General features: G+C 39.3%; 1 protein-coding gene across 4 annotated transcripts in view; it reads right to left on the bottom strand.

The window, feature by feature from the left end:
* Positions 1-225: 225 nt before the first annotated feature.
* Positions 226-13,782, bottom strand: part of bnc1 (basonuclin zinc finger protein 1) — a 32,921-nt gene continuing 19,364 nt past the window's right edge. For 3 of the 4 annotated variants that reach the window (XM_086071955.1, XM_086071953.1, XM_086071956.1), the window contains 2 exons: positions 9,343-11,393; positions 226-7,053 (listed from right to left, as the gene is read on the bottom strand). In XM_086071955.1, the coding sequence (XP_085928081.1) occupies positions 6,264-7,053; positions 9,343-11,393 (2,841 nt within the window). In that variant the 3' untranslated portion in view covers positions 226-6,263. The remainder of the gene's footprint in view (positions 7,054-9,342; positions 11,394-13,782) is intronic. The other variant, XM_086071954.1, reaches the window with a different exon arrangement.

The raw sequence follows: 13,782 nt of genomic DNA on the forward strand, positions 1-13,782 counted from the left end.
ACAAGTAACAATGCAGATCACCCAATGCTTGGAAGCAGAAGAAGAAGAAAAAACTTAGAGAAAGTACAATATACTTTATCAACACAACCATTTTCTTATTCATTAAAAAAATAAAATATACAAATTGTAAACCATTAAATTACTCTAACTACCATTTTTACCAGCATGTTTTAGTTAGCGAAACCATTTATGTATTCACAGTATAATAAACGATTTATGAATGGCTTTGCATGTCTGTATGTTTATTTGTAAACACATTAGCATCATCTTGATTCATATTTTAGCTTTCAGTGTTTGACTCATTCACAGTACATGTATTGCAAGCCAACACACATGAAGTAGCTGCAAATTTTTTTGTCCAGTCAGCCAGGCCAATTGAAGAACAGCCAGGTCAACACAAGGAATAACGTCACTTCATGACTATAAAACGCTACTTTTTTCCCCACTCTTTCAACAATGTGGCTTTAAATGTGACTCAAATAATTTATCGATTATTACTTAAGAGCTTAATGCCGCTAATAGATTTACCAATCCTCTCATCACATCTGACCAATGACAGACCACGGCTAATAAAGCCAAGCAGCCAAATGCATATTTGGCTTTATGGCTAAATTTAGCTATTGTGGTTTTTATTCAGGTGCACTTTATAGTCTGGAAATTATGGTAAATTCCTCTGTTAAATCAGGTCTCATGTGATAATCCCATAAACCAATATTTTTTTTAATTATTTTTGGTTGACATTTGTAGTGTATAACAGAACTGTATAGAAAAAGAACTACTCGTACACATATCAAAAAACAAGATAAGTTACTGGTCAGCTAACAAATACAAATCTTTGATTTTGTTTGGGGGCGGTGACAATTATTGTCAAAATTAACCACATGACACGTACAAGTTTCTTCACAATTGTTTTTGGTTATTATATTATGTGCACCTTTGTAGTAAAGATCTGACTAATTGAACACAAAAACACCAAGAAATATATGTACTGTATACATATTAGGGGTGCAACAATTCATGTGCATGTATCGAATCGTTCAATACAATGGAGTGGATTGGGTGTGCAAAGAACACACTGAAAATGTGAAACGAAAGCTGGCTTTGGTAGTTGTGCCTGTCCTCTTCACTACAAGTACACGTATATATAGTACTGACTGCATTGCTACTTAGGGTGTCAGCAGAAGTCACAATAATTGAAGTATAAGTAGCAATAACTTAATACAAAGCGAGAAACAACAACCCTGCAAAACTAACTATATTACACACTGCCTGTACAAAATAACACATGGTCAATTAACACAGTCACAAGTGTTAATTATAATTGCAGCAAAGCTTTCTGGGAATGCTGCTTTTCTAATGGATCATTATTAAGCCCTAAATGACGCAAAACTACAAATCCTGTACAAAAAAAAGGTCAAAATGTTACGACGGCGTATTTGGGCCACGTATAAATATATTATATTATAGGGGGGCTAATATTCTGAGAAAAAACTCACAAATTTGCCACTTTATAAAGTAAAAAGTGGCAAATTTGCGAGAAAAAAAATTAAAAACTTGCGACAAATACACGTACCGTAGCTATAGTCTAATGTGAGGATTTGTTGGTGGTTAATGGGACACTGATTATAAAATGAAAAGGCAGTATGGATACGTTCTTAATTTAAACTTTATTCGTCATAAGCGATAACACTTCCTGATCCCCTATCAGCTGACTAAACACTAACCAATCAAAAGCTAGCATACTTTTGGTAAATGCAAGCGAATAACGGCGAGCAGCAGATTTGACACATCAACTTAGCTACTTGTACAAAAAATACGAAAATGTATGAATGCGTAAATAATAATTCTGAAAACAAAGATGTACAAGTAAATATACATTTTAACAAATTAATTTGTAATGCTTGATCCTCAGGGTGTGGACCTACGCAAAGCGAGGCGCCTTTGTCGCTGGCAGTACCCAATGGTTCAAAGAATGAATGCTTAAAATCATATGGTTAATCTCTTCTATTATTATTATTATTATTATTATTTAAAACTTCCTTACGCTAAATGTTTTTAAAGTTTGTTGTCTAATGTTTCAACATGGTTAATGTATGTTCTTTTAGTAAATTTTGTAATCTACTTTTGTTTGTTTTCTCTTTTTTGTTCTGTTAACTGCTGTGTTTGTCTATGCTTATAGGTGTTGTTTTTCCTTGTGTAAAGCACATTGAGTTGCCTTGTGTATGAAATGTGCTATACAAATAAACTTGCCTTGCCTTGGCTCTGCTAAAGCAATTACCGGTACTATCTTCTTATTTGAAAAGTATTGGCACAAATATCTGAGTAGTGTGCTACATGTATTTCTCGTAAGTTTCTGAGTTTTTCTCTCACAAATCTGCCACTTCATAAACTTGCAAATTTGCCACTTGCTTTATAAAGGGGCAAATGTGTGAGTTTTTTACTCAGAATATTGCCCTCACCCTCTAAAAAATATATATTTTCGTGGCCTTAATACGCCGTCGTAAAATGTGATATATTCTTTAAGAGACATCAATCAATCTTTTTTTAATTTGGATTTTTAAACCACTGACTAATTTGCATGCATTTGTATAATGATCTTGTATAATGACTTAAGTTTATGTAATTTGTGCATGCGTGTCCATATGACACAGTCTCAGGGTAGCATGTGCGCACCTGACGTATATGTGACGGACTCACAATGTGCCTTTCACAGCTGAGGCCAGACGGCAGCCATCTTACGTTGCTACTCTTATGTGTGATTTACGGCAGGATCCTTGTATGGAGCAATAAGAGCCTCTCAAAGAACGACGTTCCCTGTTTGCATTTTCATTAATGTGATTTACAGAGATTAGGTTTACATTTCGCAGACAATTTCTTTCCTGATGGCCTTTGCTTCCATTTTATAGCTGATGGTTCTAACATGATACAGATACTCTTTGAGTAACACTTGGATAAATGTTATAATTGCATTCTTACCGACTAAATGTGCGTGCAGCGCTTCTCCAAAATTATTTGTACATTTTCAACGCGGAGAAACAAAATAATATGAAAACGCTGAAGATAAATTAATGTATTTAAGTTAGATGCGCTCAGCAAGTGGCAATGTAAGATGGCCCACGGTGGCTTCACATCATACTACAGCAAGTAGCATTGTGAGCATTGACCTATATATGATGACTCACAATGTCGCTTACTCGCCGTAGTGAGAAGTGAAGCCACTGGCAGCCATCTTGCAGTTGTCAGTTACAGTGACAATGTAAGATGGCTGCCCTGTGGATTCATTCATGAGTGGCCAATTGTTGGTCCATCATATATATGTCCGTCGTGTAAACACTGGTGAGTTCATTTGACGGTATGCATCATTGGCCAGTAAGTCGTGTCAATGCAATGCACGTGCATACAAGCACATTGCCGTGTCAATAGTGAAATAAGCGTCAATCTTCTAAGTAGGGATGTCAATTGGTTTCAAATGAGAGCACAAACACGATTACGTATACACGTGTTAGCTGCCTAAATGTCGCTGATTTAACAGTATTTGGTAAATCTGCCTTGATAGGTGTAATGTCATTCGATGTAATCTACACTTGCTATTGATCGATGTTGGAGGGAATGGTAAAATATTTTAGATTGATAAACTATTGGATACAATTACAAAACTTCATTAAAACATTGTAAAGAACAGTTGGCTAGTCTGAACCTTGAAACGCCAATAATACAGAAATGTTCTTGACATACTGTTAAAAATATAGAAATTCAGACAAATTGTAGTAAAAGTGGGTTGGCATTTTGGCTATAGGCTTTTCTCAACTTTTCCACCTTTTTCACCTTGTTTGTCTGCATTCCTGAACCTCAGTGGGCAAGGCCGCACAATTTGTAGAGGTTCAAAATCAGCTGTTAGCACTCCTGGAGTGTGACCAAACATTGTCCAGTGAGTGAGTGAACTGAGGATGAAGAGTGTGTATGCCCTGCTTGAACAGAACTTTGTGCAAAGAAGAAATTATGTAACATTGTCTTGTGTCTTTTAACATGCACAATATAGAGCACAGAGTGCAATGTAAAGCTCAAAACTTAAATAAAAATGTAACAAAATTTTGCAATAAAATAATTATTTTTTTATTTTTATATATTTAAAAAATGGTTTTGAAAAATTATCATAGAACAAATTGAACCAGGAATTTTGTGTATTGTTGCACCCCTAATTATATATACAGTGCTGCTCAAAAGTTTGTGAGCCCTGCAGGCATGGTCAGATTTTGTGTATAAAATATTAAAATAACCTTATTAAATCTTTAGTCATACCCCAAAATACAATGCTGACATTGAAAATAATGGACTTGAACAAAAAGAATGATAATATTGTCATTCATTATTGAGCAAAAGTTGTTGATTTAAGAAAAACTCATGGGTGCAAAAGTATGTGAACCTCTCACTTAATCAGACATTGCACCTCCTTTTGCAATGAGAACTTCATCCAAACACTTTCATTAGTGACTTATCAGTCTTTCACATCTATTCTGGGAGATTTTTGCCACTCTTCCTTGCAAACTGCAGCCAGTTGAGAGAGGTTGGATGGGCGTCTAGCATAAACTGCCCGCTTTAGGTCCCGCCACAGTATTTTGAAAGAATTTAAGTCAGGGTTTTGACTGGGCACATCCAGAACATGAATCTTGTTGTTCTTCAGCCATTCCTTGGCTGTATTGCTGGAATGCTTTGGATTATTGTCATGTTGCATGATCCATCTTCTAGCAGGCAGTAACTTCACAAAGGATGACGTCAGGTTATGTTCCAGGATTTCACAATATTCCTCTGAATTCATGATTCCCTGTGGAGTTGTCCAGGTCCTGAGGATGAAAAGCCAGCCCAGAATTTAACATTCTCACCCCCATGCTTCACTCTAGGGTGAAGGTTCCTTTGCTGATAAGCAGTGTTGACTTTTCACCAAACATGACTGTTTTAGTTGTGACCAAACAGTTCAATTTTGGATTCATCTGTCCACAGAAGGGACTTCCAAAAAGCTTCAGTGTTGTCCAGGGATGGGCAGCTTCTACCTGCCTTCCGTGAAAGCCTTGTCAATTTACTTTTCTTCTGATTGTTGAAGCATCCACATGTGCCCCAGATGCAGCAAAAGAGGTCTGCAAATCCCTCGATGTGATGCACAGGTTGGCTTTCACCTGAATGATCATTTGTCTTGTGGGTTTTGCTGATATTTTAAAAGGTCATCCACTTCTAGGCTGGATTGTAGTAATTTTCAGTGTTCTCTAGTTGCAGATGATCTGCTTCACAGTGGAATGATGAAGCAATTTTTTTTTTTAGATGACTTCATAGCTTTCCCAAGACAGATATGCACTACCCACTTCTTGAGGTTCCCTGAGATTTCTCTTCCTCTCAGCATGGGTTCACCTGGGTAAGACTAAAGTGACGTGGTTTTGTCTCTGTTTCAAACAGTGAAGCACAATTTCTTTGCTAAACCTCTCTCATTTCATTGGTCCATTTCAATGGTTAGTTTAGCTACCAATTTGTCCTACCTGATCCTATTTGACTGCTTATTTTAAGCAATGCAGCTCAGGGTTCACTTACTTTTGCACCTACATGAATTGACCACCAAAAACTATTTTTAATTGATTAAAAAAAATGCATTGAAATGCTAAACCTACACCTGTTATTTCATATAAATTGTAATGGTTCAGATTGAACAACAAAATCAGGTTGAAACAATTGGAAAGTCCAAATTGCAATTTTGAGCAGCACTGTATGTATATATATATATATATGCAAAATCATAATCAGACTAGCTTAATTGTCATTGTACCACTAGGTGCAACAAAATGGAACAGACAAACCATTGAAGAGACATAGAGAAACGACGACGAATGGGGGATACAGAACAGAAGCCCACCAGGTCGCCTTTAATAGCGTCCCATTTTCTCAGATGAAAAGGAAAAAAATATGCGGAAATTGATACTATGTGTATTGAAATTTGGACACAGAGTCCAGCAGGATTTCATTGCACAAGACTTACACTGGCACATGTATTGTTAATTTTTTTATACAGAGATGATTGTACTTTCAACAGTTTTCTTTCTTACAAACATTTTGATAAGGTGTACTGACTTTCACTGACAATGATGGCCATAGACGTCAAAAATCAATTTCAACTCGGCTGGCAGTGAATGAGATAAAAGTCTTAATTTGATGAGCTTTTCAGTTGCTCTAAAAATGAACAAAATAAGGATGACCGGTCAGAATGAAATCTGCCAAAATCTCTATCCCTGGTCCATAGACACGCCTGTGGTAACAACCAGGTTTCTGTGGAGGTTTGGGTTCTGGCTATGCCTGTTTCTGCTGCGTACTGAAGAAAATGTAGTGTCACACCCAGGAACTTTACATTTGTGAAGCAATTTGAGATGGACAGTCTTGTAGTGGGCCCTGAATGTCCCCTTGTTGCTGTAGACCTTTTGGCACAAGTGGCAGGTTATTGGCGGCTCACTTTCCCCTCCTTGAAGTCCATTCTGCGCTTCCCCGCCACAAATCGAGATATCACCTCCACCGTGCAACAAGGTCCCTCTCCAAGGTGTACTGACGTTGTCACAGCTCTCATCACTGTCCTCCATGTAGACCGCTTCAACATCCAAATCTGCCCCATCTCCTTCCTCATGTTCAACTCCATCTGAGTCCCAGCAGGATCGACCACTGCTACTGCAGTGAGTTGGAGCACAGGAAGAGGTGCTTAGGTCCAGTACTATCCCATCTTCACCACTTCCCCCATTTAATCGCTGGATCCCTGTTTTGTGAGATGTTTTATTGCTTTCTATAGGTATATGAATTTTGCTCATCGGATACACCAAACCCATGCGATTGTGTCCTCTGAAGATCACAGAGTTCTGGCAGGTTGAGTCTTGAAGAGACAGACTTCTGTCTGACAGATCCTGGCTGCAGTCCCTGGCAAGAGAGTCTCTCTCCTTACAGTGGGTTGAGGGAGTGTAGAGGAGTTTTGCTTTGTTTTCATGCTCTTTGGTCATCAGCTTGTGGTGAAGGTTGAAATTTGCGCTATGCCTGCATAAAAAAATACCAGCATTTTAAATTTAACAGGATTTCACAGTCCATTCATAATTTACACAAACCTTTAGTACAGTGCCTAGCCTGCAAACGTCACATGACCAAACCCAGAAACAGGTGAGCCGTGACTGTCGTTACCCAGAGGTAGCAAATCCCACGCAGCCACAGGTGCTTTGATTCAACCGCTCATTTACTTGCCGGTTGAGGCGAGCACCCATCGCCAAAACCAAACTCTGGCAGGGTTTTTACTTTCTGGTCCGGGATTTGCCACATCTGCCTGAGCCCTTACGTTACGCAATGTGAAGGAATTTTCAGTCGACAGCTAGTGGCTGTACAAGGCAAGTCAAGTAGGATTAAAATGGATGGATGTTTTTCCGTCTTCTAAATTCATATTCCACAAATGGAATCTTAATCAAAGCTGACCATATAGGGGCTTGGAGTTGTTAAGCTTCGATCACAAACAACTACAGTTATCATAATGGCGCCATGAATTATAGATTTTTAATAATTGGTTATTAATTGATTGCATCTGGTGTGTTATTATTTGACCGCCAGTATTTGATCATTCACTTGATGATCTGACACTTGCATTGCATCGATAATCCATTAGAGGGCAGTAGCACCCAGCTAATGGCTTTTCCAGCAACCTTACAAGATTGCCCCAATTGAGAAAGGAGAGAGACCTATACTTATTAATAGTGGGAAATGTTCTTTCTGATTTTGGGATATACTAATATGTTTGATATGTCTGTTTATTATTACATTTTTGACAGTTATAACTGTATGAATTTAAAGCATTGTGACCGGATGTATCGAATATGACACAAAAGTCATGTGGAAGTTGATTTTCATTATTGTTTTGTTTGTTTGTTCAAAAGGTCCAATAAATACTCTTAATATTTAAAAAATAATCTAAAATTTCTCTCATATATTTAATGGTTCAGGCTTTATAGGGTTAAATTAAATTAACTAAGGCCATGTATACACATAGCCGGGTTTTTTGCAAACGGAGATATTTTTCTGCGGCTTGCCTTGTCATCCACGTGCCTGCGGGGATTTTTTTCATTACAAACAAAGTTTTCTAAAAACTCCAGCCAAAGTGAAGAATTGCGTATTTCTCCGGCTCCGCAGTCATGTGTGTCCATCAGTAAACAAAGTTTTATGTTGTCCTCTACACACCCCAAGTTGTTAAAAAAAAGTAGAAGAAAAAAAAAAGGCGTGGATTTGCTTCCCCACCAGGGAGACACCATGTTTTTATATGTGTGTGTGTGGTGAGTGAGTGGGGAAAAAAGTAAAAAAACAAAAAAGAAGTGCAGCTTTTTAAGATTTTGTATTCATCCTCTTTGTTTTCCTCTATGCTCCGTTTATTATGAACTCATTGACTGTTTACAAGTATTTTTTTAATTAATTAAAAAAATAGTCTTGTGTGCGCTGACAGCACTGATCCGCATATATACAGATCAGCGGCTGACAGTCCGTGCTTGTGTGATGTATGGTGAAGTGACGTAAAAAGATGAGCAGTATTTGGCTAACTACTGGCACCTAGAGGCTTAGCATGCATCTCATTGTAGGCTTAATTTGTGGAAGTGGTGTCGCGTACTCTGATTGGATAGGATTTGGGGAACTGTTGCCACCTTAAGGTCTGGAATTGTTATGAACTTACTTAAAAACGCATTAATGCGGTTTGATGTGGATGTTTTCTTTTCTACAAACGTGGTGGTGTGGACACAATTTTTTTCTACACCCAGAGACGGGGAATATCCGTTTAAAAAAATACCCTGCTACGTGTGTACATGGCCTAACTAAACAAGTACATTTCACATTTGAAGTGGTACATGCATTATTTTCCAAATGGATCTATATGAAATTCACTTCTTATGAAAACTCCATGATCCAGTAATTGGACTCCACCGGGCCATGTCTCTTTGGTGGTTGCACACAAATTTTCAGGTTATACATTGTGGTTTGTCAGAAGTATGGACAGGAGAATCACCATATGCACCATGTGCAAGCTAGGTACATAAAAAATTCCCAAGTGCAAACGAGAGAATTTCTACTCCAAACTCTAAAAATGATTCATTTTCCTTTTTCTTTCACTTCAACTAAACTGCCCCTCACTTTGTTGCCCATTACATGGATGCAATCTCCTATCATAGCGAGTGACTGTGAGTGTAGTGATAAACTGTAGCAACAATTTAGGGACATAGGATAACCTACATAGTGTAAAAGCAATTTAAAGGGAATACATTTTAAATGTGTTGAGATGCAAGCTGCTCTTTATCTCACCGGTCTCGGCTTCTGCGTGAGGGAAATGTTGCACTGCAGCCATTCACTGTGCACATGTGCATCTCCTTAAGGTGCACATTTTGGTAGTGCATCCTGACACTGTCGGGGTTCTTAAAAGTCTTACCACAGATTTCACAGTGGCAAAACTGTTGAGCAGTGGGGTCAAGGTCCGATGCACTTGTGTTATCGTGAAAGTCTACGCAGGCCTCAGATGCTTCCTTCTTGTGGTCTGACAGTTGAAGTACATTCCCATTAGTCAGCCTGTGCTTTAGCTTTAAAATGTGATTATCTTCAAATAGTGTATTTTTACCTTCTTTGTCATCACTTTCCTCATTAAAGCTGAGTTCCTGACTGGCCAACTGGTTGTCATGAAGGCTCTTGATCGACTTGTTTCTTAAAGAAGAGGATGGGCTAATGGTGGTTATTGGTTCTACTTGCTGTATGGTGTCATCCTCGTGTTCTTCCTTTAACATCCTAATGGTTTGGTCCAATAAAGACTTGCTATCTTTCCTCTCTCGATCCTCATCAAAATACATGCCTTTCTCTTCATGGTCAATCCCAGCTCCCATGAAAATAATTTCCCCATCTGCTCTGTGACCACCACATTCTTCTTTGTTTCTGTTCAGGAAAGGAATGTCCTCTTCAAAGTTACTCCCTTTATCAATCTGCTCATCTGGCTCTAACGTCTCCTTTTCTATCTTTATTGGCATACTTGACTTTCGAGATTTCTTTTTTGGTATGGGGTCAGCATTGCAGATGTTAGGACCTGTGGTAGGTTTTACAGACACTGAGGATGACACTAGGGGGAGTGAGGGTAGTGTTCCAGGGGTGTTGGCAAGCTCTGCCGGTGTAACAAGGCTGCGGTAGAAAGGCAGGACTGGCTGTACTGTCTTTAAATTTGGAAAGAGAATGCCACTCTGGCCGACACTGGGGAAAGAGCTGCCGTGCATCTTTGGGCCGCAATCCACTTGGTTCACCATGTAGCTGGGAACGGATTTGTGACTCTCTGTAGAGCAGATTGGAATAGATGTGACATATTCAGATATTTTCTCTCCAGGAGAGTAATCTTCAGCAGATGAATTGTCCCGTATGTCTTTGTCTCTGTTGTTGCGATTCATGGGCATGTGAAGTCGTGGGTTAGGATTGGCACTGTGGCGGTTACGACTGCGCAGTGAACTGAATACCATATTGCATCCTTCAATTGTACATTTGTGTTTAATCTTCAGGTGCACCGCATTATAATGGATTTTCAGTGTGCCTTTGTCATAGAACGTCTTCTCACAGGCACTGCAAAATACACGGCCCTTCTTCAGAGATCCTCCTGCCCCACTTCCTATTGAAAGGCCCAATCCAATGCTCCCATTGTGCATTTTACCAAGAGGTGACATTTGAATGGCATAAGAGATTATGGAGGGTGTGGGTGGGCTATCAGAGTAGTCACTAGTTGAAAAATCTTCCACCTCAGTCTTTGTTGTTGGGGACAGACATTCCAACGGTTTGTCTCCGGATTGGTCTTGAACTTCAATGAATGTGACAGAGTTGGAACCTATATGGCTGCTGTCTGCTGAATAAAAAATATGGTTGGGGTTCTCATTTACTGGATTGTCCTGCTCTTGATCACATTGCCTCTGATTATGGTGCTCTACTGACCCTTGGCTTGACTCCTGGTGTTGTTGGTGAAGCTGCTGGCATGAACCAGCTGGGGAGCCAAGAAATGGAGCTGGAATAGGGTTTAACAGCTGGAAAGGCAGCATGAAGGACATGCTTTTAGTGAGGTTCTCAAAGTGGTGCATGCTGTTGCCTTTCTGCTTCTCCGATTTTGTTGCAGACAAGTTGGCAGTGGGGCATGGGGTGTTTCGCTCAATGAAAGTACGAATATCTGAGATGGTGCGAGTGCTGGGAACTAATACTGCTTGCCCCTCCTTGTCTTGTAGAGCCATGAGCTCCACGATGGATTTGGTCTCACCAAAGCGCAGAAACTGCTGCAGGGTTGCAATCTCTTCCTCAAATGTCATCATGGCCCAACGATCCAGTACTTTGCCTGCTACATCCTACAGACAAAACAGGGAAAATGGGATAGAAAAGTAGTACAAGGAAGGGAAGTGGGAAGGGTATATAAATCGATGTAATAGAATGAAAGAGGGAAATGAAGAAAGATGGAGAACATTTCAACATTAGTGTTGTCTTTTGCAATACTCATTCATATTTATATTACAGGCTTGATGGCAAACCCTGCCCTAGACAGAACTACAGAATGAAGATATCCAGTCAAGTTTTGGCACAACCAAAAACCATAAGAAATATCATACTGCTGTGTTTATTTCCCTTCATACAAATCATGTAGATTTATCAATTCTGTATTGACTCCGGATTTGTGAACAGGGGTGTGCACGTAAGCCATGCACCAGTGCACATGAGCACTGGAAATTGAATACAGGGAGTCCTCGAGTTGCGTTGTTTCCAAGTTACGGCGCCCATGCCTCGTCCGTGGCACCTTCTTTTTCGTTAATTTGCCACAGTAATCACAACATTTTAAAGTTGTGTTACCTCCAGCAACGGACGTCCATCGAGCAGGTCGGCTCGCCATCAAGCGCGCCACATTTCCGTGTTTAAGTTTGAATTAGCACCGCTCTGCTGTCCGTCAGCATTCAATATCTGTTACTTTAAGTATTTAATGCAAATATTGACTTTAACGGTAAAATCCGACTTAATTTGGGTTACATCGCCAGCGTAGGAACGGAACTCCGCCTAAACTTGAGGACTCTATGTATTGCACTTTAGTTCAAAGTCTGTCTGTGAGCTATTGTGCACTAAAGGATAGGTCAAGTCTGTCGTCACGATTGCTTCTGATGGATAACTTCAAAATATAAGATACAGTACAGGCCAAAGGTTTGCACACACCTCATTTAATGCTTTTGCTTTATTTTCATGACTATTTACATTGTAAATTCTCACTAAACGCATCAAAACTACAAATGTACATATGTGGAGTTATGTACTTCACAAAAAGGTGAAATAACTGTTAATCCATCCATCCATTTTCTTAACCGCTTAGTCTTCACAGGGGTCGCTGGGGTCGCTGGAGCCTATTCCAGCTGGCTTCGGGCAGTAGGCGGGGTACACCCTGAACTGGTTGCCAGCCAATCACAGGGCACACAGAGAAGAACAATCATCCACACTCACAATTACACCTATGGACAATTTGGAGTGTTCAATTAACCTGCCATGCATGTCTTTGGAATGTGGGAGGAAACCGGAGTACCCGGAGAAAGCCCACGCAAGCACGGGGAGAACATGCAAACTCCACCCAGGAAGGCCGAAGCCCGGACTCGATCTCACGTCCTCTGGACTGGGAGGCGGACGTGCTAACCATGCAGTCACCGTGCCGCCTATAACTGATAACATGTTTTTTTTATATTCCCAATTCTTCAAAATAGCCACACTTTGATTTGTAATTATATAAAAGACAAAAGCAGACATGAACATTTTAAATTTGAATGATAAAAGAGAACAAGAAATATGATACTTTTGATTATTTTAACAGGGATTATTTACCATTCAATTATCTTGATTACTGTGAAGCATGTTAAACTCAAGTCCTCAAGGGACGCGGTCCTGCATGTTTTAGACTAGGTTTCCCTTCTCAAACACACCTGATTCATCAGCCAGCTCTGCAGAAACCTGATAACCAACCTGATTATTTGATTAAACTGTGTTAGAGGAGGGAAACCTCTAAAACATGCAGGACTGCGGCCGGAGTTTGACACCTATGCTAATGAATTCACTTTATACCATGATATGAATTTCAGGCCATATCACAAAGCCCTCAGTTATACTGTTAACAGACAAGAAATATGGGGGGGGGGGGTAAATATATGTATATAATCTTGCATTTTTCTACATAGAACATGTGCATTGGTACAAAATTTAAAACATTTTTGGTCTAAAAAAAAAAGGGATTTTTTTATATACACTATTATGCATACTCTTGCATATTTATACATGTATGCCAGCAATTATACTGTACGTGGCAAATATTGCACCAAGCTTTATTTGAAAAAAATAATAATCCTGAATTGAATCAAAATTGCAACATTTGTTAGAAAATCACATTTCAATCTTTTCCTAAAATCACACTAGAATACTCACATACATACTTTGTATATACAAGAAAAACACACCACACACATATTTTGACACTCACAAAGAAGGAAGGAATGAGCAGAAGGGGCTTTTTACTGAACAAGCAAGACTAGCTTGATCAATACCTCTCCCTTGGCCCAGTGGTGATCACATGTAGGTTTGACTGTCTTTGAAAGTGTGGAGCAACTTCATGCTGAAACCATGATTAATATTTCATCACAAAGCATTCACTGGCAGCCTGTCAAAGATTCCAGCTCGATGTTTGCAATTGGAGGAGCTAACTGAAATAAATATGCA

This window comes from Leptonotus elevatus, chromosome 3, assembly GCF_054856555.1.
Source record: "Leptonotus elevatus isolate MCC_2025b chromosome 3, RoL_Lele_1.0, whole genome shotgun sequence".
Lineage (NCBI taxonomy): Eukaryota > Metazoa > Chordata > Actinopteri > Syngnathiformes > Syngnathidae > Leptonotus > Leptonotus elevatus.